Below are 25310 nucleotides of genomic sequence, written 5' to 3'. Positions count from 1 at the left end.
GATTGCAAGCCAGACAAATGAAGTGCATGGCATGTTCGCTCCTTGACCTGTGCAGGGACGTGATGTGGGGAGGGAACAGGAAGTATTTGCTGGAGGTGGGGTGGCCAAGGAAACCCTCATGAGAAGGTGACATCTGGGAGGTGAGCAGCCCAGGTAGCAAGAAGAGCATATGCAAAGGCCCTGAGGCAGAAACATGGAGCTGCAGGGGCCAGTTAGCTGGGGGAGCAGCCAGCGATGAGGGCAGCAAGTGTGGAGCCTGCTCTGGTCAGGCTGGAAGTCCTGGCACAGACTTGGGGGGTGAGCCCTGATAGCACCTGCTGTGTGCAGAAGCAGCAGCAGGGTGTGTGGGGCTGCATGGGGCAGTGGGATGGAGTTGGGTTGGGGACGTTCCTTGAAGCAGGACCGAGATGCCTTGCTATGGGCTGCCCTCCTGGCCAGAGGGAGTCTGTCGCATGACTGCTGTGCCTCACTGCTGGCTACACTAGGGCGGGGGTCCAGGGAGACTTATGGGGAGGGACAGTCAGGGAGACAAGGGAGCAGCCGGTGTGGGGGGGCCTGAGGGAGAGGGTGGCCCTTCTGTGAGCGCTGGAGGAAGCCTCCTTCTGGCGGGTAGGGGGTGGCAGAGTGCAGATGCCTGTGTAGGAGGGAAGTGGGTGCTGGATGGAGGGATGAGGGGCCTAGGGATTCCAGGATGGGAGGCAGCAGTGTGCTTCTCCTGGCTGGGGGCTGGGGGCTCCTTCCCTGTTCCTCATTTGTCAGAGGGAGAAGGGATAGTGGGCTTCGAAGCGAGGGGCAAGCCTGGCTCCAACCAGCACAGGGTGGGCACAGGGTGGGCCCCAGGGGCCATGGAAACAGGAGGTGGGCAGACCTTGGATCCTGGATCTGGCAAGCCACGAGCCCACGAAGTGGAGGCCAAAGGAGGCCCCGCCACCCTCCCTTCATGTCAGCCGCCTGTCTAGCTGCCACAGCTTCCAGAGTCTCCCCACTCCCCTGCCCTGCCCCACTCTCGGGACTTGGGTGTGTTTCAGAGGCAGCTGTCAAATCCAGGAAGTGTCCCCCAGACGTGAAGCTCCTTTCCGGAAAACCAGTCACCTGCTGCTACCTCTCGATTTCTCATTTAGCAGCCAGTTCCCATGTCCCCAGGCTGCCTGGCGGGGGAGGGTGCGGGGACTCAGTGGGGGGCGGGGGGGACCAGGCCCGCCCCCTCCCCAGCCTGGCCTGGGTTCTCCCTGGGGAATGGAGGTGTCGCCAGAGGGGGACCTGGCATCACTGGTTGGGCCTCCACAGCGGGCCTGGCGGGGTGGGTAAGGTACCTCTCGGGAGTCAGTGTGGAGCATTTTATTGAAGCTGTGGGATGTGTGAGGGTGGCTGTCCTAGCTCGGAGATTCGGGGCCTTCTCCAGGGACATGGGGCCGCTGGTCCATCCCCTTCCCCAAGACCCGAAGGTGTTTGAAGGCGGTGGGCAGCGTGTGGCCCAGGAAGGGCGGGTCAGTCACGTCGCGGATCATGATGACATACTCCCCTGCAAAAGACAGGCCCTCAGACGTGGCCCCCAGGGGCCCCCAACAGCCCAGGCTCCTGCCCTTGCCCCACTCTGGCCTCAGCTTCTGTCCACCCCCAAACCCTGCCTGGGGCCCTGGGACCTTGCCTCAGTGCCCTTCGGGGAGCTCCAGGCCACTTCCTCCACCCGGGACCACAGGCCTGGCGGGGGCAGGCGGGCGCGGGTGGAGAGCCCCTCACGGTTGATGGGGCTGCACGGTTAAGTGCAAGCATTTTTTTGAAAATACTCCCTATCTTTTTAGAGAAAAATAATTCATTTCCTCTAAAATGTTTTTTTAAAATAAGGATCCTCTGAAGACATGGCTGCCCCGCTGGCCGCGGGCTGGGGAGGAGGGCCGCCCCTGGGGCACTCAGGAGGAGACGCACTTTCCCTCTTGCAGTCTGTAAACTGTCTGCAGAGCTTCAAAGTTGGAGAAACCATAAAAAAGAAAATAAGAAATAACAGAAAGTGCGGTTGCCATAGAAACCGCCCTCTTCCCTCCCCCGAGCCCACGGGGGCTGGCACCCGAGCGCGGAAAAAGCTCGCTGGGCTGGCCCAGGCTCACACCAGGAATGCGGCCGCAGCTGAAACAGGGCACAGGAGTCGGCTCACACCGTCAGAGAGAACATTCCAGCACCCCGGTCTGGAAGGCAGGCCCTCTCCTCGCCGCGCTGCGGACGCCGCGTGTTCCCGGGCAGGATGGGGAAGGGCCTGGTGGCAGCAGCGGCAGCAGGAATCCGCTGGGCTCTGAGTCAGTTCCTGCAGCTCCTGGGGGGCCCGGGGCGGGGAGGGGGGCCCGCATTCCGCCGCCCGCGGCACCGGCCTCCCACCACACATGGCAACGCCACGGTGTTTGCAAGCAGCCGGGTTTCCAGGTGTTCCCGGGATCACGGCTCGGCGGCCCGCGGCCAGCAGTGGACTGGGCAGAGGGCTCTGGGCAGCCGCGTGCACCCGGCCCCGCCCTGTGTGACCCCGCTCCTGACGCCCTCCTCCCGTGGCTGGGAGCAGGGCTGGCTGGTGGCCACCGAGGCCCGGCCCACGTGGTCTGCCCGTGGGCCCCGCGCCTGGTGTCCCCGCAGAGACAGCGTGGCCCACATCTCAGGGACTTGGCCCCCCTCTGGCTCTGGCCCTCGCAGCCTGGAAGCTGCTTCTCCCTGGGGCCCTGCTCTTCTGCAGCCCACTCCCCATGGGCCCCTCCCCACTACAGTGCAGAGGGCGTCCCCTCTGCTCACCCTGGCTGCCTCAGGCACCCACGAGCTCCCAGGGCCCGGAAGTACGGTGGCCACAGCTCTGGCTCTTCTGGCTGGTCAGCAGACTAATGTGGCCACTGTTGGGATGCCCCGTACCAGCCCAGAGGGGGACGTGGGGGTCGCTGCCCAGGCCCCAGACCTCCTCCTGCTAACACTCCCAAATACCTGTGGGGTCAGGGGAGGCCCAGGTCCGGAGGCCTGCCAGCCTTCCAATCAGGATCCGGGATACAAGGAAACAGGGTCATCGGCTTTGCCCGTGGGGACAGAGAGGCCCCCAAGATGGACAAGCCGCCCTCCACCAGATACCCTGCCCGGTGCCCATGGCCATTCTGGGGGATGGAGGCTGGAGGGGGCGTTGTGGAGGCCCTGGGCCCTCCATGTCCCCTCCACCTCTGGTGCTTCTGGGGCTGCCCAGAGTGGTGTGGGTGGTGGCCAGGCTGAGAGCTGCCCTCTCTGATCCCCTGCCTGCCCTAGCCAAGATAAATGTTGAATTTAGGGGTACGTTCAGAGGAAGGGAGTTTTTGCAAAAAGTCCACAATATGATACATTTGGATTGTGGGGTGACAGGTGTCCTCTGTCTGCCCACCTACCTGGGAAGGCTGCTGCTGCCAGCTCTGCAGTGGCTACCCCATCAGGCCTGTAGAGACAAGAGAAGGGAGCCCCTGAATCACTGCCCAGGGCCCCGCTGCATGTGGCACAGCCCCCACAACTGGGACCCTGAGGACAGCAGAGTCCCTGCAGTCCCTGCCTGCTGGCCTCAGGTAGGCACAGGTGTGAGCATCTTGCCCTGTGAGCCTCACCTCTGCCCTCCCAGGGCCTTATGTGCAGCTCCCTCCAGACAGCTCTCTGCCCCTTAGCCCTGGGCCCTTGCTGTCTCAACCCAGACATGCCCGTGGACAGAGTCTGGAGCCAGAGCCAGCAGACTCATCCTGGTTCCCACAGCCAATGCTGCTTTGCACAGGATAAAGGTGAGGTTCTTGTGTGCACACGGGCAGAGGATGTGCTGCACCCACGAAGTTTGTAGGTGTCTCAGAACTGGTAGCTGGGCTCGGTGGGAGGTGGGATCATGGGGACCAGTGTATCCCCTTGGGTCCCCTTCCAAGGGCCCGAAGACCACTGTTAGCTAGGCGACCTAGGGAAGAAAAGGTAACAGGCAGGGACAGGAGGGGTGAGCCCCAGCCTGGTGCCAACTCTGAGGGACAGAGAACCTCCCTTCTGGTCATGGCAGTGGGGAGACAGCCCTGACAGGCTACTTGGGGCAGCTCAAGCCCAAGTTTGAGGGCTCTCACCTGGTGGAGGTCCCCTCCGTGGCGTGTGGTGATGTGCCCACTCTACCTGCCCACAGAGCGGTCACCTGCCCGGGTGGGGGGCATGCTGTGTGCCGCTGAGGACATGTGGCACAGAACCCCTGTCTGAGCCCTCTGCCCTGGGTCAGGCCCTTGGCCTCCTCCCTGCCACCTTGGGATGAGGGAGCCAGTGTGGTGCGGATGCCCACCTGAATCCTCCAGCTGCTGGAGGCACCTTCTTGGCGGGACGGCCGAGGCCCCAAGGGATGGGCTTTGCCCTGAATGATCTATCCAATGGGACTTGGGGGCAGCCAGGGGACCCCTCCCCCCTGGCCCTTCATGGCTGGCAGTTTCCCGTCATCAGAGCTGGGTGGGGTGGAGGGCCAGGGGCTCCCGGGCATCAGCTCGGCAACCCACCAGGCTCTGACCCCTTGCCAAGCTTAATTACCTTGGGCATGGTTTGGGTGATAAAAAATTAAAGACAAAGATTTTAAAATTACTTCATTTCAAGTGGGGGAAGATGGGCCCTGGCCCAGACCCAGGAGCCACGTTACAAATTCTGAAGTGTGGGTGAGGAGGGGAATGCAGATAAATAATTCAGCCCTAAGAATAACCGGAGTCTGTCAGCCTGCCAGCTTCAAGAGAAGTAGATGGGGTTACAAGAATCCTGAGAGTTTTTACAGAACCCCCAGGGCTTCAAGAAAACAGAGGCAGAGTGAGGGGGAAGGGGCTGGGGAGCCTCGGTGTGAGGAGGTGCCAGCAGCGCTGGGGAGCGGATGGCTCTCAAGCCGGTGGGCGGGGTGAGGGCAGAACTGATGGGGAGGCAGTGGGAGCACTGGGAGCACAGTCTGCAGCCGGAGCGCTGGGTGGTGGTGTAAACGGGGTTCTGTGGGATGGCGGGAGCTCTGGCTGGGCACGGACCAGAAGCCCCCAGGCTTCCAAGGGGTCCAGGGTGGTGTCTGGGGTGGATCGGGAGCCAGTGGGAGGTAGGCGGTGCTGGGAGCTGGACCTGGGCCGCTGAGACCAGCGATCCGTCCTGTGCTTTCTCTTCAGCTGCCACTGCTGTGGTCATCCTCGCGCTTCCTGTGCTCGGGGTTCCTTGTGTCTTCAATCTGTAGATTTATATTTTTCATCAAGTTTGAACCAATTTTGGCCATCATTTCTTCTGTCACATCCTCCCCACAGCACTTGGCAGCTTCTGATCCTGGCCGGCAGGAGCCATGTGACAAAATGCTTTGCTCATGAGGTTCAGCCTTGCTTTTCTTTCTGGGTTTCACGTGGGGGGTCCCCTGGCTGTGTCTGCAAGCTCGTGGCTTCCTTTCCCTTGCACCCATTCCTGCCCACAAACTCCAGCTCCAGTGGGCGATTTCACTCCTTCACGGCTCTCGTGTCTGCGGCACGTGGCCAGTCTTCCCCACTGGGCATGCCCAGTCCAGTCATAGCATTTCACGCCTCTGTCGATGACTCCCCCATTTGTGTCATTTCTGGGTTGGCTTTGGTTTATTTTTCCTCGTTATGGGTTGTACTTTACTGCTTTCTCTGTGTGCCTGGTAATCTTCGGTCAGATGTCAGACATTGTGGATTTTACTTTCTTGTAAAAAAATGGATACTTTGTATTCTTATATTCTTGATGCTGTTCAGTTACTTAGAGAAGGTTTGATCCTTTTGGGTCCTGTTTTTAGGTTGTTAGGTGGGGTTCAAGATACGGTTAATTATTCCGACTACTAAATATTCCTCCGAGGTCTTCCGGATGGGTCACTCTCCACAACCCTGTGTGAGCTCTGGGCAGGACTCACTGTGACCCTCTTGTCTGTTTTCCTGGCTTCAAGCACATTCCTCATGCTCTGCAGATCCCTAGGACTCCCTCCTCTCCGTGTTCCCTCCTTTCTGTTCTCCCTCCTGCAAACTCTAGCGGCCTTGGCTTCCTAGGACCCCTAGCTCCATCTTTCCTCTTGAGAGGACTCCTGGACTGGCTGAGTCTCCTCCCTGCACTACACTTGGAAATGCTCCAGGAGGTGATCTGGAGCCTCTTGGTGTCTTGAAGGCTGGCTGTCGTTTCCTGGATCTTGTCCAGCTTGTTTCTTGTTTACCTGTGGAAGAGCAAATCCAGCCCTTGCACTTCATCCCGGCTAGAAGCAGAAGCCTGTTCCCATATCCATAGACCAAACTGAGATATGGTGCCCAGATAGCCCTGGCTCATGGCTCAGTGGTCAATCTTGAGGGGCCAGGGCTCCTAGTGGAGGGCAGGGCATGAGGCCTCTGCCCCTGGTATTTGGGGTTGTCCTTTGAAGGCCCCAAAATGGCATCTTGCCCTGACTGCTCATGGCCCTGGTCCAGTGTGCATCATTTGTAGTAAAGCTCCCATGGTGGGTCTCCCAGTCTGCATGAGATCTGATGGCCTCAATTTTGGCCTGCCCCCAGGGGATGCATGGGCAAGCAGGTGGCCTCCTGCCAAGGTCAACAAGGTAGCTCTGCAGGTTCCTACTGGGTGCTCAGTACCTGAGTGGCTCACCAATGCAGTTGTTGTCCCCTCAGCAAAGCTGGCCTTGGTGCTTCCCATGACCCCATGTATTTCCCTTAGGCCTGAGAATGTCCCGTCTGAGCCGATTGACCTCAACAGGACGGGTGTGCCTCAGGACTGCACTGAAAGTCATGAAGCCCCCAGGAATGCTCCTGGGAACTCTGTCCCACTGGAAGGACCATAGACACATCCAACCCTAAGCAGAATTCTTGCTGAGGTGATGCCCACAGCAGCCTGGACAGGGCATGGGGCCACAGGCAAGCTCTGGGCTTCTCTCTATGGCTCGAGTTGGGGCAAAAAATGGCAGAGCAGAAGAACTGGCCATAATTGGAGAAGAAGCCAAAGCCAGCCATCCACACCCTGGCCCATGCTTGTCCTTTTACTGGGCAGCCGAACAGAGGGAGGTGGGGGTGTGTATCGGCCACTATGTGGCCAAGCACATAGTGGGTGTCAGGAAAAAGGGGTTCTAGCAGCTCAGGGGACCTGGGCCTGTCTACCCACAAATCCACCAGGGGACCTGAAGGGCTGTGGGCTTGGTGGCTTTCCAGGTAGGCAGAGTAGGCCCCTTGGCTGAAGACCACACTTAGGGGCAGGAGGCTGGGGGCACAGGCTCAGGGTTTGGTCAACCCTGGTACTGACCCTTGTTGTCACTGGTTTTCAAGCTGTGAAGTGGGCACATGGGCATGGCATGGGGTGTAGACCCCCTGAGACTTCAATGGGCATGGGGACCCGTTCCTGCATCGTGGTTGGGGGTGAGCACCCCCTCTGGGCCAGTCTGGCTCATGGCCCAGGATCCTGGCCTCTGCCTATAGTCACGTGGGCACCATGGCTGTCCTCTGGTAATAAGTACTAAGTACTAGTAGGACATGCTGGCTTAGGGAAAGGACAGTCAAGGCGCAGATTAGGGGAAGTGCCACCCTCAGGGTGTGTGGCCAGCAGAGAAACTGCCCAGGCTCTCCTGACCTGCTCACATAGGGTATGAGCCCTGGGGCTTTCTGGGGCCCCTACAAAGAGCTCCTAAGAAAGTTCCAAAATTAGAATGGTCAGTTAACTGCTGGAGCTGGGGTGGCCGGGATCTGGGGTGAGTTGGAAACCATTGCTCCTTCCTAGGGACCCCTGAGAAGCAGAAGCTTCAGGGCCACAGGCCCCGAGTGATAGCCATGGGATTATAGCCCCGGCTTCCCTCATTGATGGTGCAGCCCCTATCTGCAGAAGGTGGTCTGTGCTGTGGGGCTCTGCTCAGCCAAGCTCATGATGGGATGGTGGCCCCTGCAAGTGAGGCCCCCGTGCACACGGCAGGAAAACTGCTCAATCCCAGGAAGAGGAGAGAAGGGGGCACCAAAAGCTTCAGGAAATCTCAGCCCAGACTTGGGGAAGGGCTGAGGGGCTCTAAAGCCATTTAGACTGTCCCCCACAAGCAGTCAGTTCCTGTGTGGGAGTGCCTGTCCCTCACTGAGGGCACCCACCCCATGGCCTGCCCTGGGCATGTGAGAGTTAGGCCATGTGTGCCTCCATCCTCCATCTGCTGCTGTGGTGACTGTGCCCTCCCAGCCCCGCTGTGCCGAGGGGGACTGAGGGGGACTGGGGCAGCCGGAGCACCAGCCCAGCTGTTCCCGCCCGGCCCTCACACCTGCTTCCTTTTATTATTCCCGCTTGGACCAGACAGGGCTCATTTCTGGATCTCTAAAGTTTCTGAGGAAGTAGAGAAAGTCCTCAATCACTATCTCTCGTCTTCCAGGAACATACTGAGAGGAGCCACCTGCTACGGGACGGGGAGCTGGAGGCTGAGCCCACTCTGTGAGAGATCCATGGCCAAGGGAAGGGCCACCGACCAGGGGCACGTTGCAGGGGCGACAGGAACCTTTTACATGGCGCTCTCTGGTTTTGGGAGTGCTCACCCCCAGGTGTGAGATCAACCCACCTGTCCTCTCGCCCCTGCAGCAGACCCTGGCCAAGAACCCCTGACACATTCCCTGGTGATGCAGGCCGCAACCCAGTGGAGAGCCAGCGCATCCCAAAGGCCAGAGGGCCCTGCCTGTGCAGGACAGGGGCAGGGGCTTGTGGGCTTCACCCTGGACCTCTTGTGGGGTTTCTCTGGGTGATTGGAGATTCAGTTCAAAGCATATAGCCCAGCCTCCTGGGCTGAGCTCTGAGTAGGTAACAGAGTGGAGGGAGAGAGCAGGGGATACCCAGAGCTGGACCCAGAGGTGGCCGAGCCGGAGTGCAGGCCTATGGCTGCGAGGGTCGCGCATCTACTCGGTCCCTGGGGCAGAAGGCGGCAGCTCCTGGCTGGGCACAGCCCAGAGCCTCCGGGCTGCCTCTCTGTACCCCTGGCCCGGGTGAGGCTCTGTCCCGAGGTCCTGCGGAGATGCTCCAAGGGCTCCGGGCTGGGCCTGGAGGCACAAGCCGGACTTACAGGCTCACACCCAGCTCTGGCTCTTCACTGGCCAGGCCCGCCTGGCTGGACCCTGGCACCCCCGCTGGGGTGGGCACCCCGAGCCGGTCCTCTTTGGGGCCCTGCTGACCCTGGAGGCCCCTGGTCGGAGCATCTCCAGGTCATGGTGGAGCCTGTCAGTGGTGGTCTCACAGGACAGGCCCCAGGGCAGACGAGGGGGGATGGCAGGAGGACCTGTGCCCCTGGGGCAGGGTTGGCGAGGAGTGTGGGGTGGAAGGGATAGGGGCCTGCGTCAGGTGCTCAGCAGTCACCTGTGTGACCCTGTGAGGAGGGGCTGCTGGCCCCAACTCTCTATCCAAGTAAAAACATTAATTGGCTCCATCTGTGTTGGCCTGATGACTGATTAAATGACTAATCACGGAAGTCTTAATTAAACCCATTTTTCTCCGAGTGAGCAGGGGAGGGGTTGTGCCGGCCAGGGCGCATCAGGCTCCGGCTGGCCGTGTGCTGAGCTGGCAACGAGTAGTCATGGGCAAGGTCATCCCCAAGGTGCTCACACACTGCCTGGCCGCCCGGTGGCATCTTGGCAGGTGGGGCTGCAGGTGGCTAAGTTGTCCTACCACAAAGCACGCATTTAGGATTTGAAGGGGGGGAATGCCTCGTTTCAATGGAATTCTCATGAGTGGCTGGGCAAACTCACAGCCACATTTCCAAAATCGACTCCGTCTTTTGCAGCTGACACAATTTCACATCACTCAGGAACTGACAGGGCTCTGTGTCATGTTGTGAAACTCCGTGATGTGCCAGGAATGTCTCCGCGGGAACACAGCGAGGAACACACGTCCCGGGGACGAGCAGCAGACCCGGAGATGCCCCCACCGTGGGCACAGGGAGGCAGCCTTGAGGCTCCTGGCTGGGTTCAGCCAGGAGCTGCTGTCCTCTGCCCCAGGAACGGAGTAGATGCGCTACCCCCGCAGCCATCTGCCCACCCGCCCAGTCTGGGTCCACACCGTGGGGCGCTCGGTCCACGTGCTGCCTCACCCCGTGGGAGCTGGTTGGCACTGGGGACTCGGGGACTAGAGCAGGCCCACCCGACCCCGGACAGGCAGTGACTCAGGACCCAGACTCGGAGATGGTGGAGAAGACAGGGCCCCGATTCATGCCATTCCCTGGAGAAATGGAGTCAGATGGACCTCACCCCCTCTGGGGCCCCGGGACCCCGCTCAACACCCCAGCCAGCCCCTCCCCTGTCATCCACATGCAGGGCCCTCCCAGCCTGGGAATCTGCCAGGTGTGGCTGGGGTGGGGGTCTGTGTGGCCAGGGGCCCCAAGTGGGCTGAGGCTGGGCCCTTAGCCCCTGGCTGCACCTGCATGCCCCCTACCCTGGGCAGAAACCCGCCCCCCCCCCAAAAAAAAACCCAGATGGTCAGGGCATGTACGCTGGAAGGCAGAAGCTGCTGGAAGCCCATTGGCAGCTAACCTACCTTCCCCTCCCCTCCATCACCAAAATGCACAAAGGTGATCCTTCTTAGACATTGAAGATGGTGCACAATTACGCCGAGAGTTGAGCAAGAGGCAAATGATTCCTCTGGAACGCTTTACCCTTCTTATGTAAATTAAAACCTCTGCCAGGCTCCGGAATTACAGGGTGGCGAGTCCCTCTTAATCTTTTTCAATCATTTCTATTGTGTGAGCCTCCTGGATGGTAATAATGGGCTGCTCCGTGGGCAAAGTGAGTGGATGAGCAAATGCGTGGTTTCCTGCGGCTTTGAGGGGTCACCAGGGAGATGCGGGCAGGCAAGGGCCCACACCTCACGGCTGACCAGTGGCAGGAGCCTCCGCGAGGCCTGTCCCTTCCCAGCGGCCCCGGTGGACGTGGAGGTGGCTCCCACCCCAGGGGAGGTTATGTGCCAGCACCTGGCCACTGAGAAGGCTCCCACAAGACTGAGGCTGAGGACTGGCCTTCTGCCCTTGGTCCCCACTTGGGTCACCCCAGGGGGGACGGCAGCCACCTGGACTCCCCACCACCCCACCCTCCCTGACCTTGGGGTCTGACACCTAGAGACCCAGAGCAGCAAGCAGCCCAGTGGTCAGCCCAGTGGTCCCGCCATCCCACTGCCAGCAGGAGAGCTTGGACCCGGCCTGACTCCTGGGGCCACTTTGCACCCCTGGTCCCTGGTCCCTGGGAGGGGGCAGCGTGTGGTGAGGTTGTGGGTGTGGAAGCCATCTGGACACACCCCACCTTGCCCCCCGGAAATTGTTAACACTTTGGAAACCTTGGTCGGTGAAGACCAAGCTCTGGAGTCGCAGGGCTGTGAGAGGAAGCGGGTAGAGCCTGGGGTCGGGGGGTGGCAGTACCAGGGCCCAGGGCTCTGTGTCCCTGGGGTTGTTTTGGGCGTGGCCCCTTTGTCACCATGGGGGAGGCTGGGGGCTGCCCCCTTCCAAACTTTGCCCCCCATGGCCCCTCCCTCCAGGGAGGGAGGTCTAGCCTGAGAGGCCAGCTGCAAACCCACAGACAGAAATGCAGAATCTTGGACTGGGATGCCTGGATGGCCTGACATGGTCTGGGGTGGGGGGACCCAGGATGGGAGCCTATGGGGCCCTGTTCCCTGTTACAGAAAGTGGGGTTGAGTGGTGGCCTTCCCAAGAAGCCAAGGCATCTAGGAAATGGCATCACAGCCCGGTCAGGAGGGGAAGGTGGGGGCTGCATGCTCACTGGGAGCATAAGGCCACCAGAGCTGCCTCCCTCCTCCCCCCACCCCATGGGTCTGTCCTCAAACAAGAGTCCCCACGCGGGACCTGGCAGCTGGAGGCTTCACAGAGCATGGGGAGCACCTGGTTCCCTCGGCCCCATTCACGTGCATGTGGAGGCCAGCCCTCGCAAATGCCCTGATCACATACCCCAGACCTGGCGGTGTGGGGGGGTCCTCAACGCAAACCAGACCTGGTGTGAAGTCCAGGGCCTCTGACCCAGCCTTGGCTGCTAGACAGGATATTTTCTTAGGATTCCAGAAGGTGGGTTTTTGGAGGCAAGAGCCAGGTATGGGTGCTGGTGTGGGGAGTTGGTGCCCAAGCCAGAGTAAGGAGCCGGTGGGAGACATCGGGATGGCCATGCCCCCATAGCAGAGCTGGCAGGGGGCACTGGGCATATGCTGGGGGCCTCAGGTATGTTCTCCCTCATTCTGTGCATGAGGGTGGGGGGCCACGAGACACCCAGGTGGAATAGGGGGCTTTGGGGCACAGAGCACCAGGGGCAGTGGGGTCTGAGAGAGGTGACTTGCCACATGGACCCTGTGACCAGGGTAAGGGAGGTGGCTCGGGGGAGCGTGCGCTCTGCAGCCACATGGGGCTTTGCACATCGATGCTCAGACCTGTGCCTGCAAACAGGACCCAGGGGCAGGGGCCCCCAGACCTCCCAGAGCCCCCAGAGCTCTCCATGAAAATCATCTCTCCAGGCTTCCTGTGCGCAGAAGCATTAGCTGGGCCACCTGGAGATTCAGCCTCCCAGGGGGAGGGGCAACAGCCCCCGTGAACCCCAGACGGGGGCAGGAGTGCATCATGGCCATGTCACCAGCTCAGAAAGCTCATGCGCAGAGATGTGGAGCATCCCACATGCAAATGTGCCTTCCCAGGACTGCGACCCCCCCAGTAAGAGGACCCAGGGGAGCCCCTCCCTCCCAGGACTGCAGACCCCCCCAGTATGAGCAGCCCCCCTCCGCAGGAGGCGCCTTCTGTTTGCTGAAAGGAGCCCGTCCAGCATTGCCGCCTGACATCAGGCCAGCGCTGCCCTACGTGTGTCCGCTTCTGGCTCTCACATGCGTTCCCGCCACCGAAACACTGGGTGAATGTGGTGTCTCCATGTTTAGCAGGATCTTGACAATGTTTTTTTAGGTCTGTGCTTCTCCAGTTATTGTGTAAAGCGGGCCTCATATTTAATTCACAAACCGTGACTCAGAACGACACAGAAGGGTGGCATCTTCCCCGGGAAACAGAGCGTCCCGGCTCTGCCTCGTGAGTGGGATCAAAGGCTTGTCAGCCTGCCGACACCGTGCCAGCCTCCGGGTGTCCCGGCCCGGCCCACGCCCGCTGGCGTCAGCGATGAGCGATCTAATTGCAGGGACGGCGGCAGGCTCTGGAGGCTCAAGACGGACACCACGGGCCCTCTTCCTATTTCTACTGAATTTCTGATTTTCCCAGAGTTTTGTCGTTGGGTCAGTGCCCACAGGCTTCTGCTCTTGCGCGTGGCTCTTCTCCGGTGCCCGGAGCTGGCGGTGTGGAGAGAGGTGCACCCCAGGTGTGCTGGCCCTGACCCCCAGCACCAGTCAGGGGCCTACCCTTGCTGGCAGGCGGGCATCTGGGAAGTCCTGGCCCCTCCCTGCCCCGCCCAGGGCCTGGTGCTGCCCTGTCTCCAGACCGAGGGCTCCTGTCCTTCCAGAGCAGGTGATTCTTCTCTAGGGGTCTGCACGTTGCGATGTTGGGAACTTCTGCTTCCAGCCCCAGGTCTGCTATGCTCCAGGCTCCACCAGCAGAGGAGACCACAGGGGCCTGGGGGATGGGTGTGTGTGTGCAGGCGCTGGTGGCTCCCAGGTGCTGGGGGAGCCTGGGGGGGGAAGGGAGTTCACTCCCACCTGAGCCTTGGGCCACAGGGCCTGGCAGGGGACATGCAGATGCCAGGAAAGATTTCTCTGGACCTCAGCCTTCCTCCTGGCAGGGCAGTGGGCTGGAAAGAGTGTGTGGCTGAGAGGTTGACGGAGTGCTGTCTCCTCGGCCCCCAGGGGGCCTGTGGCCCTTCCAGTGTGTCTGCTCTGCTGTAGGACCGGCTGCTACGGACCCCCGGTCTGTGGCGGGTGTGTGGCTGGCATGTGGTGACGAATGCGCTGCTTGCCTTCTGGGCCCCTCCTGGCTTCTGCACACACGTGAGCAATGTCCCTTTCTGCCCCTGCCAGCCCGTGGAGGAAGGACTGGCACAACTCCCCCTGCTGCCCCATCATCTGAAGCAGGCCTCCCCCCGGCTCTGCCCACCTCGGGTCTGAGTGAGCGCCCTAGCTCTGGCCACCCTGGACCAGGGCTGGGCTCTCGTGAAGCAGCCGGCCTGGCCTCCCCTGCTGTCTAGGCCACAGAAGTCCCTGCTCCCAAGTGCATACACCTGGGAGGCCCTACCTGCAGTCCGGCTGGGGGCAAGGTTATACCAAACCCGTAGACGCCCTGAGTCGGTGAGCCTCTCCTACCTGCTACCTCCTGGCAGGTCCTGCATGGTGGGCGTCGTCCTCCCGGGGCCCAGGCCACCTCTGGGCCTGCCGTCTGCTTTCTAGAAGGAGTGGTGGGGGAGGGCTCAGAGGGGCTCCCCCGTGTACGGACCTTGGGGCTGTGCAGCATGCGGTGGGGGGGCGCTGCGGGGCGGGTCTCCCTGCCCCTACCTCACGGGGGTCGTTGAAGAAGAAGACAGGGCTGTACCCTGGTGGTGGGGGCCCCAGGCGGATGTCCAAGAATTGGGCGCAGCCTTGTTCCACTCGCTGGCAGTCCTCAGGACACTGGGGCTTGCGTCCCCAGGAAGAGGGAGAAGAATTTTCTCCTGAAAAGTGAAGAACGGAAAGACCTTTAAGCGGCGCAAGGCAAAGACGAGATTTCCGAGCCTCTGAAGTACCGCTTCTGCAGCTGAGCTGCCTGGGCCCCGGGTGGCCACGCTGACCTGGGGCCCTGGAGTCCTGCTGCCCAGAGTGCACACCGGCCACATGGCCATCTCCAGGTGCATGGCTGGGCACCATGGTCCTGGCACTCCCCAGCAGGCCCCGATACACACAGAGTGGGCTCTGTGTGGTGTATTTTGGGACCCACCAGAGGGCCCGGTAGGCTGAGTCTTTGGGGCTGGAAGGGTCCTGGGCACCCACACAGGGCCGGGCCGGGCCTCTCCACTTGGCACTGTATGCCTGGAAAAGGACATTTCCACTCCATGGCTTCTTGCTACGGGTGGCGTCAGGCCACAACTGGCAGCCACCAGCCCCCAAAAGGGGCAACAGCCTCCAGGAGCCCCCCAAGTCCTCTGGCATCTAAGGATGGCAGTGGGCTGGGCTCAGCCCTGCAGCAGGTACCGCCTCTGTGTCCATCCCAGCTTTTATCATTCCTGCTCTCCTGGCACCCCCAGGTGTAAGGAGGACCAGCATTTGCTCCCAGAGATGCCCTCCCCAGGGTCTGCCCCCTGGCAGACGTAGCTGTGGCCCTGGCTGCCTCCTCCTTCTGTCCCATGCACAGAAAGCTGGTGGCTGAGAGGAGTTAGTGAGATTGCTGCAGGGTCACCAGGACTGCCCCAAACACACGTGCATCGCAGTCCACTATCCTGGGGAGCTGGGCTCCCGGCTCTCTTGATCTACCTCTGTCCTGAAGTCCCTGCCCCATGTTCACACCGTCAGGGAGAGGCCACCGGCAGAAGCTAGTCAAACCTCAGGGAGGTGGCTGGATGGAGCCATGGGGACAGCCAGAGACAGGCAAGGCGGGCTGGATGCTCCTGCTAACAGAATCTGCGGTGGGGGGCGGGGCGGCCCTCATCCATGCGCTGGACGGGCCCAAGGACAGGAGGCACTAAGGTCCCTTCTCTGGAGACCAGCTTCTGCAGACAGGCCCCAGAAGTATTTCCAAATCACAGGGAGGGAATTATTTCTCTCAGAGGTATCTTCATTTCATCATTACAGCGCATTATAAGAAGTCAAGTCTGTCCTTCTGCAAGGACAGTCTTTAACTAATGCCCTTCTCTCCATTAGCTTTTGCTGTCCTCACGCTATTTATGTCCTGAGCAATGACTGGGGGCCGCGTGCTGATGGCATAATTTCTATTTCCGAGCGCACGGACAGCTTCCAGTGGGCTCGGTGGAGCTGATTGCCTCTGGATGATGAAGACTGCCCCCCCGCCCCCCAGCTCTGCACCCTAGCACCCCCGGCCAGATGACCGCAGGCTAGTGGGTCCCGGATATGCCTCCGACAGCAACATGCCGTCTTCAGGGTGGGGGTAGACAGGGGACGGGCACACCCAGCCTGGAGCGTGTCATCTCCTTCAGCCCAGGGCCAAGCAGCTGCAGGCAGATCCTCACAGAAATCTCCGGGCCTCTCCACTTGGCAAGGAGGAGTCGGGGTCCAGAGAGCAAGGGCTCTGCACACTGACCTCCATGCTTTGCCTGGTGGCACAAACGTCACGGAACTCAGCGGGGCCCACAGGCAGGGCAGCAAGGGGACAACCAGGTGCGGTTCAGTGGAAGCCCATCTTCCAGCCATAGGCTTGACATCTGCCATGACCTAGTGCAGGTCTCCCTCCACGCCTTCCACTGTCTGAGGACCAAAGGGACCTTGTCTTGTTCAAAGTGAGAGAAACCCAAAGCCATTGGCCCTAAACCGAAGCAGCTGTGTGTCTGCGGTGCGGGGCAGGGGGTCTTCTAGATTTGGCACTGGGGCCCCTTCCCTGCACACATGGGCCCTTTCTGCACAAGGGACAGGACCCTGTGGGGCTCACTCCCTTGTTAGCATTCTCAGATGTGACACCCAGACCTGCTGCCACCTTCCCAGGATGGGCACCTCTGGTGTGTGGCCAGGACTGGGGCTCCCTCTCCAGCCAGTGCTCCTTCACCCCCCTGTCCCCACCGCCCTGGGTCTTCAGAACACATCCCTGCCGCCACCCACCAGAGTCCCTCCCTCCCTGCCCACCCCCACTGGCTCCAGCACTTCCTGCTGGCGCTGCCCCCACCAGGCTCCTAAGTCTCCCTCTGGCCTGCCCTCCACAGGCATGGTCACAGCACTGTCCCTCACAGGAAGTCCACAGAGCACAAGCCAGCCTGACCAAGCTCAACCCCTGCACGCTGGCCCCAGGGAGCTCTGAGCCCCCCAGGCCCAATTCCTGTTCTTGCAGGTCCACCCCCCATCTCACTTGCTCTACCAGCAACTAGGTGACACCTGACTCTGCCCCTCCCTTCACAATGTCCCTCTAGACCACCATCGTGGGGGCCAGCCTCACACCCAGCACACAGATACCCCCGACCTCCTGGGTCCTGAGTGTGCACCAAGCCCTGTGGCCACAGCACCTCCAGGTCTGGCTGCCCCTGCTACTCATTGCCCCTGGTCCTAGCTCACAACCCTGCTGCCACATGAGCCTCCGGGCACTTGGCCCCTCCGGCCTCTGCTTACATCCTGGCCCCGGGGCATCATTGCAGGTGCTGTGTCCAGGCGGCCTACCCCTGCCACTGCTCACCTTGCTGCCACGGCGGCCACGTGTGCCCCCTGTTGGACTTGCAGGCAGGTGCCACCCACAGGATGTAAGAACACCTCCTGATAAGGGGCCACGCTGCAGAGACACCACCAGGCACACAAAACAGGCAGACGCAACCCCACTCCCAGCCGCAGCCCTGGCCAGAGCACCACGTTCTCTGGGATCCCACTGCCCTCCTGCACTTGGGCCCACAGGTCCCGAGGGAGCCTCCGGGAGAAGTGAGTGTCCCACGATCCCCTCGTGCTCCCGAGGGTACAGTGTTCTTGGCTGAGGGTCCCGCCTTGGCCTGTAGGGGCCCTGGAGCTGGTCCCGGCCACGCTGGGGGGTGCTCCCCAGCCTGGCTGGCCCACAAGGGAGCTCCCCCACCTTAGACGCCAGACTTCAGCTCTCAGGAGTTCTTTCCGAAGCCTTTATGTCAATTTTAATTATCAGCAAGATAAAGGTCACTGCTGCCTCTGGGACCGGTGTGGGGGGGTGAGGGCGACTCTTAACGGGAGGCTGCGCCGCGGGGAGATCAGCGCTTGACCTCTCTGGGAGGAAATGTCGATTAATTATCTTTTTACAGCCAACTCAATTAGACTCCCTAATCACCTGTGTAGGACACGGAGACAAAGGCGGAGCGTCGGCGGGAGCAAACAAGCCTCACGCAGGCACCGTCAAACGGCCGCCGTGGGCCCGGGTGGAGAGCCAGCCATGGGCTGGATGTTTTCTTCATTTAAGTGAAAAAAAAAAAAAAAAAAAGTTATCGGCCCTAAGGGGCCCAGAGTCGTCTCATGTGGAGGTGACCAGACACACTGCATTAGGCTTTAGGGCGGACTCAATTAGCCAAGGAGCCGGTTGCTTCCCAAGGCAAAGCAGTCTGCAGGGCGAGGGGCTCCATGACCCAGAGGAAGAGGAGGCAGTGTGAGCGCTGGGCAGGGCTGGGGGGGCCCCTTGGGCCCCTTCTCAGATGGCCCAGGTCACCACCGTGTGCCCCCTGCCCACCTGTCCATGTGTACGGTGGGGGCTGGCCCCACAGACCTCCAGATGTTGTCTTTGACTCGACCACGGGGCAGGGCCTGTGGCGCTCCCCCTGCCTCATGTCCACGCAGGCTACACCCTGGGTTGGGGGAGGCGCCCGCGGAGCCAGTCCAGACACAGATGGTCCCCATGTGGGGCCCTAAGACCTGAGGCAGGGTTGGGTTCATAGTTTCATCCAGAGGTTTTCAAATTCAAGCATTTCCCAAGGAGCCTGTGTAAGAAGCAGCCTAGCAGGGAGCGTGTGGCCCAGCCTGGCGGGGGCAGGGAGGGCGGGACGCAGGTGTTCAGGACCCCTGGCCCTGTGGCAGCAGGTCAGGACCCTGGGCCCCTTGGGTGGAGCTCGGCGGCTCACACACCAGGAGGGCACAGCACTGTACTCATGGGGAGCCTGCTGCCTGCCTTCCCCTCCCTTTATTGAAGCGTGAAAAATGGACTTGACACAAAGCCACTGTCCCTGTTGGCCTAAGTCCTTTCTGGATGTGAAGAAAATAAAGGACGCACTGCCCTGTCCTCTCCTATGCGGGTGTTCTTCTGAAGGGGGCCGTGAGTTCTGTGCCAAGTGGCTAAAGCATCCTCTCTCCCCAGATCTTCCTGCTACCCTGGGGGTGCGCCACTGTTTCCAGACTCCCTCCTGGAGCTATACTGAGCTGGAATGCCACATGGGATGTGAAGGGGAGGGGATTCTGCTGGCAACCCCGGGATGGGGGCACTGATGTGGGGTCTTCCATGAGCCCATCATGGACATCCCCCTACTCCTCACCTCTAGAAGGTCCCCTGGCCAGGCTATTTGTACCAAGGGGCCAGGGTGAGGCTGGGCCACCCCTGGGACGACCGATGGAGACACCAGCCCCAGAGGGCTGAGGCGGGCAGCCTGCCACCACACAGGGTGACCCCCCGCAAGGGGCTGCTTCTCATCTTGCAGAGGCAGCTCATCCAGAAAGCAGCAGCCCATCTGGGCGAGGAGCAGGGTGGAGCAGGCGACCAGGCCCTAGGCACGGCCCTGGGATGCAGGGTCTAGGCACTGCAGCTGACCTCAGGATGTGCTGGTGTGGGTGGCTGCGTGAGGCACTCCTCGCAGGTGGCGAACTGTGTACTTACTCAGAAGCTTCCCCTGTAGCCCTTGGGCCACCTGGATGGTGTGTGTCCTGGGAGGGCTGGCCGAGGGTAGCTCTGTGCACCTCAGCCCCCGGGGGCTCTCAGGACAGGTCTGCGCAGAGGCCTCGAGGCCACGAAGGGCTGCCTGCAGGCGGTCAGCAGGTGGTGCGGGGCCCTTCGCTGGGGCTGGCCCAGAGGTCGGAGGTCTCCTGACTTGGCAGCACGCCTTGCCTTCTGAGAGGGATGGAGTTGGCCTGTGGCTGAGGCTGTGCTTCTAGCAAAAGAGAGCTCCCTGCGTGCATCCTTCTGGGAAAGGATGAGGGTACCTGTCGTGTCTCTAGGAGCAGAATAGGAGCTGCTGAGCGGCCCGGGAGAGAGAGAACCATGGGCCAGCGGCCTGTACCAGAAGGAGGTAGCTGGGTCTACGGCCTCCAGTCACATGACCGGGGTGTGAGCACACACTTGCACACGCACCCTACATGGGAAACATGCACATAGGTGCACACAGTCTGCACATAAGGGCACACACAGAAACATTCCTATGGGTCGCCTCATGATACACACTCAGTGGGGCGAGGACTCATCTGGCATGTGGGCTCCCACATGAATGTGCACACCTGGCCCATCCCCTCAGTCCCAGGACAGATCCCCAGCCGCTCATCCGGCCGACTCTGCCCAGCATGGGGGCCTGCCCACCCACCACTGCCCAGGACAGCAGCAACCCCAAACAGGCCCCTTCTCGGAACCTTCCCCAGGTCAAGGTTCTTGCCCTCATGAGTCTCCTGCGCATGCCCCTACCGGCTGGGGCAGGGCCTGACCCGAGCGCTGTACCTGTGCCCTGTGGACAGAGAGTCACAGGCAGCAATATGGTGGCAAGAAGAAGGCCAGAGGCTCCAGACTCAGGGTGAGACACAGCAGTAGCCCAGAAGGGCAAATAGGGCTCTGACCATCACAAACCAGGAGCCCCTGCTGGTAGGTCCTAGGAGGAAGGAGAGCCGCACAGGGGCAGCTGGCCAGGTGGGATGTGTCCCCTCCCCTTCGTGGCTAAACCTGAGGCAGATCAGGACACAATGAAGTCTCCATCCCTGCCTGGCCTGGGCTTGTCCAGTGGACTGCCTAAATCCCCCAGGTCATGGGGAAGGGGCCCACCTCGCCCCTGCGGTGTGAGCATGGAGACTGCCTTGGGGACCACCCCCTGGGTCCCCTGGGATAGGCCTCTGAGGCCACAGCCAGGGTGAGAGAGAAGTCTGAGCAGGCTCTGTACTGCAGGAGGCACTTCTGCACCCAGTTCTGGAGCCGAGTTTGCTCCCCCAGGAGTAGCCATCCCAAGGCACTTCTACAGGGGCATGGGCTTGCTACCCTGCGAGAGCTCGGCACTAGCACAGCCTGATGAATGTCCGGGCCTGTCTGCCGCCCTCTTTTCTCTCCAGGGTACCCCACAGATCTGCTCTTGGGGCCCTGGGCGTGGCCCTCGGGCGCCTACCCTGTGGCTGAGCCCAGGCCCCAGACCAGGCAGGAGGTTGCAGGAAGGACAGGGACTGGGGAGCTGCTGGGGAGGGGGCTGCGGTTGCAGGTCCTGTGGCCGCCCATCCCTCGGATGTGTGGTTTCAGGCAGACGTTTGAATTCATCCCATTGGTCCTCCTGCGCTGGCCCTGGAGGTACCACAGAATCTGTCTGTACTTGTTGGGGACATTCCCTCTACCTGGTAGGATTCCTCGATGAGAAACCTACAGCACAAATTTCCCTTTAAAAATACGGGTCTTTCATGCTAGCTAATCTTGTCATCATTAACCATAGACAGTTAATATTATAGTGTGTTACCACCCCAAGCAGCAATGAAATTTCCAGAAGTTCTCTGCTACACATTCCGTCGCTTTTATTGGCAAGATTGGATTAGCAGCAAAGGACACCTTGATTTTTAAAATCATTTTAAATTACGGGTGATTCTTCGTAGGTCCCATCTGATGAACACTCAAAAGCATTTATTCAACGAATGGAAAAGAGGGACCACTCAGATCATTTGGAAACGTTTCCTGGGAGGGTTTTGTGCATTTAAAAGAGAGAGAGAGAGAGAGAGAGAAAGAGAGAGAGCAAGCCCGATGCAATCTGAGGTTCTCCTGCTACAGCTTTATTAGGTTCCCAAATCCAATTTACGGGGGATTGTCTGCGCCCCTGGGCTCCGCTGCCTGACAATGTCCCCGCAGCAATTATCAGCACCTGCATTAGGACTCAATGGGCCTAAATTGCCAGGGGGTGAGCAGACACCCCACTGACGGCAATTTACAGAAAAGGGCGCTACCATGGAAAGCTGTGGGTGGGAATTACAAAAGGTTAAACATCTAAATATAAAAATCTTTTTGAATATAACATCAATGTGCTTTGTCACTGAAACATGGGTGCTGTAATTTCACCAAAATAGGGTTTAGAAAACCTGGCGATCGTCCACGCCCATGAAATCGCCTGTTCTTCTCAGCAAAAAGCAAATCGTCTGTTCGAAAGTTAAAACAATTCAATGACTGAAATATTTCATATCAACAAAATAATCAAACACTGATTTTGGCAATTACATGTTACTGACATGAGGCCTCCGGAAAGAGAATTTTCTCCCTTCCTTTTACTTATTTGCGTGATTGGAAACTAAGGTTTTAGAGGGTTCGCTCTCTTAATTGTGGGTTGGACGGGTGAGGCCGGGCTGAGCAGCTGGTCCCTGTGGGGTGTGGGCGAGGGAATGAACTGGAAGGGCCGGTGGAGCCCTGCCTTGGGTGCCCATGTCCCGTCCACGTGCCCCACGTTCTGGTGACTGGAGGGGCTAGGAGCACGTGGCTGGAGAAATCCAGTGTACAGCGGGGAGAGAGCACTGAGCGCCTACAGTAGTAGCTTGGCCTGCTGGGGACTGTGCTCCGTGGACCCCAGCCATGTGCGCATGAGCTCAAGAACACGTAGAAACACGGATACTTGCTTTCAAGTGTGGATGATGCCTGTTCCGATTTCCGCCGCGATGCCTCCCTGTAGGGTGGCTCCAGCCCCTTTCCTCCTTCCTCTCCCAGGCACCCAACCTCCTGGCTGCTGAGAATGGAAACCCCAAAGTGCTCAGAGTCAACCATGAGGTGGGCAAGGACATCCTGTTACACTGGTGCATCCTTCCGGTGGGGCTCACAGAGATAGGAGGGGCAGGGTGGGGAGGGGCAGGTGGCCTGTCTGTGACTCCTGCTGGTGGCCCAGCCTGCACCCAGCAGTACCTCCAGGAGCAAAGGCCTGTGAGGGGTGCCTGCAGAGAAAACCAGGTGTCCAGGCCCCTGGCCCTGCCTTCACCCACCGCTGGGTCAGGGAGGGGGGACACCTGTCCAGGACCAGGGTGGATCCTGCACTGTTTCTCGACCATGAGTGAACCCTGAGACAGAGACACAGGGCAGGGCCCTCTGCAGCCCTCCTCAGGTCCTGGTGCTGTGGGACCCCACCTTCACACTTCCCATTGGTCTCACACACTAAGCATCTTTACCACCAGTCTCAGTTTTACCAAACCCACGGATCGCTGCCTTACAGTCCTGTCATGGGACTGGGGCATGAGGTTGAGGGACATGGCAGGGCTGCACACATGGGACACACTTCCCATAGAGAGATGTAAAGGAAGGGCCCTTCAGCCTGATCAGTCCCTGGAGGTGGCAGGAAGCCCAGGGCCTTGCTCTCCGCTGTAAGCTGAGGTTGGGTTCGATGACTCGATATACCCATCCTCCCCTTGTTCTCGGGTAACAGAGCCTGATCTTGGCTGGCAAGTTGTATTTCTTGTCTCCTTGTGGCCTGGTGTGGTCATGTGACCAAGTTCTGGCCAAGGAGGTAGAAGTGACAGTGGGTGTCTTAGAAGGGATGCTTCTTAGAAGAGAAGGGCCATTACCTCTTACACTTCCCCCTTCCTGCTGTCTGGAACAGGGGTATGATGACTGGCACCTGTGCAGGTCTCTGGGGCCACAAGGTGGTATGGGAAGGTCGATGGAGTAGAAGAGGAAACGGGAATGGGGATCCCTGGCGATCATGGGAGACATCCCCTGCCTCTGAATGTCCATGTGAAATGTTCACATCAATGGAGTTGAAGCCATTGCTGTGTTGTCAGAAGCAGGCTCTTACATGAGCTCAGGATCGCGGAACTGGGGAGGGGGGTTGCTTCTGGGGAGCAAAAGTATGTCCTTGGGATGAGGCTTCCACTAGCTGCACTCCTGTCTGCTTGCACAGCACCTGCTTGGTCACGGGAGGGCGTCCAGTGTCGCCTGTGATCCTGATTGAGAGGGAAGCACTGGGCTTGGAGTCTGTCTGCAGGAAGAAATGTCAGTGGACCCCCTGCTCAGGGCCACAGCAAGTAGCTTCAAGAGGGACGGTCACCTGGAAGATGTTCTGGCCCACATCTATTTCAGGCGTGTATTGACTGCTCTCTGGGCCTAAACCCTCCGGGCTGCACTTTAGGGGCCTGTCCGTATGTCCCGGCTGCAGGCTGGCTGCCCCCAGCAGATGCTCCCAAGACTTTCAAACACATGTGGCTGTCACCCCGGTTAGACAGAGGCAGTGACTCTTGGCTTGACCCTGACTCACTGCAGGCTTGAAAGGGGTTCCAGGGTCCTGGGCGACGGTCTGACAGGAGGAAGAGAGCCAAGATCTGGGAGCCATACGAGAAGGCACCGTGCCAGGCCAGGGGTAAGCATGAGAATGACACAGTTTATGGTTTGGCTTTGAGAATACAGACATTCGCTTGTCTGAGAGAAAGATCCCTGATTATGTTGCCCATACACGTCGGGGCTGCCATGGAATGCCATACTTCTTGCTCTTTCAGGATAACGGATAAGGAAAACTTACAAGTTAAGGATGTCTTCCCCATATAGTCACAGAATAAGCCATTTCATTAAAAAAAAAAAAAAAAAAAAGCCTTACCTCCTTCCCACCAAGCAGCTCCCTATCCCCCTGGGTCTGTTTCTGGGTCCCCCCCCCCGCTGGTGCAAGGGGCTCACACACTGTTGGGCTGCCCCACAGCTGGCGCCCCCTAGAGTCCACACAGCAAGCTCCCTGGGTTAAGCTGGGGTTTTCTCCTTAAGGCTGGACCCCCCCCTCCCCGCCCTATTTGCAGCAGAACTGATATGTGCAATGGCTTCATCTACTCTTTGCAGAACGCACCAGAGGACAGACGGCTAGCCAGCATGTCCATGCTCCAGGCTGGAGCACCAGCGGGGCGAGGGGTGCTCTGGGGCAGCTGTTGGGATGGGATTGGTCAGGGCCAGTGGTCCTCCAGAGCATTTGGAGGTGACCCCGTTCCCGTAAGAGAAGCAGAAGCATGTGAGATGTTCACATCAATGGAGTTGAAGCCCTTCAACCCTTCCTGACCCCTGGGCAGCTGTGCATGTCCCTGGCCTGCCACCCGGAGGGGGGGACAGGAGGGGGTCACAATGGGGCGGCAATCTTGGGGGCAGATGCTGCTCACCATCTTGCAGAAGAGGAGGTCGGTACAGCAGTGCCCAGCCAGAGAAGGGCTGAGAAGCAGCAGCCCCACTGTAGGCAGCAGCCCCCAGACGCACCTGGCCAAGGACTGGGGCTTGGGCTCAGCCATGATGCCTTCAGAGCTCACACCCCGAAGGCTCAGGGCTCCAACCTGAGTGCTTCTCATAAAACCAAAGGCACGTTCCCCCACCGCCCGGTCTCCCAAAAGATAATTTTCTGCAGCACCACACCCGCACCTCAGCAAAGCTAGAAACGTCTCTGAACGTGTTGGCAGCTTGAGACCAGCCCCGCGAGCACGGGGTGAGACCCGCCTCTCGAGTGGCGAGCACCCCAAGCCTGCACAGCCGGCCAGGCCCTGGCCGCCTGCACTAAACATCAAGAAGCAGACGTGGGGGGCCCCCTTTCTGGGCCTGGTTTCCACGGAGACCTCATTACAGGCTCTGAAATCCCTCCCAGTGGAAGGCGTGGCGCCCGGCG

The 25310-nt window shown here is 60.0% G+C and overlaps 1 protein-coding gene across 11 annotated transcripts in view; it reads right to left on the bottom strand.

Annotated features, from left to right (window-relative positions):
- Nucleotides 1–1323: 1323 nt before the first annotated feature.
- MORN1 (MORN repeat containing 1) overlaps nt 1324–25310 on the bottom strand; it is a 51477-nt gene continuing 27490 nt past the window's right edge. The window contains exons 11-14 of one of the 11 annotated variants that reach the window (XM_077891552.1): nt 14410–14564; nt 14221–14300; nt 3381–3427; nt 1324–1522 (exon numbers count right to left, since the gene is read on the bottom strand). In XM_077891552.1, the coding sequence (XP_077747678.1) occupies nt 1374–1522; nt 3381–3427; nt 14221–14300; nt 14410–14564 (431 nt within the window). In that variant the 3' untranslated portion in view covers nt 1324–1373. Of the gene's footprint in view, nt 1523–3380; nt 3428–4579; nt 6167–12772; nt 13258–13308; nt 13899–14220; nt 14301–14409; nt 14565–21462; nt 24168–25310 lie in introns of those variants that run through there. The other 10 variants (XM_077891553.1, XM_077891550.1, XM_077891551.1 and 7 more) reach the window with 10 other exon arrangements.

Source organism: Canis aureus, chromosome 3 (assembly GCF_053574225.1).
Source record: "Canis aureus isolate CA01 chromosome 3, VMU_Caureus_v.1.0, whole genome shotgun sequence".
NCBI classification, from domain to species: domain Eukaryota; kingdom Metazoa; phylum Chordata; class Mammalia; order Carnivora; family Canidae; genus Canis; species Canis aureus.
Note: the sequence above shows the minus strand (reverse complement) of the source record. Positions and strands in the feature narration are given on the sequence as shown.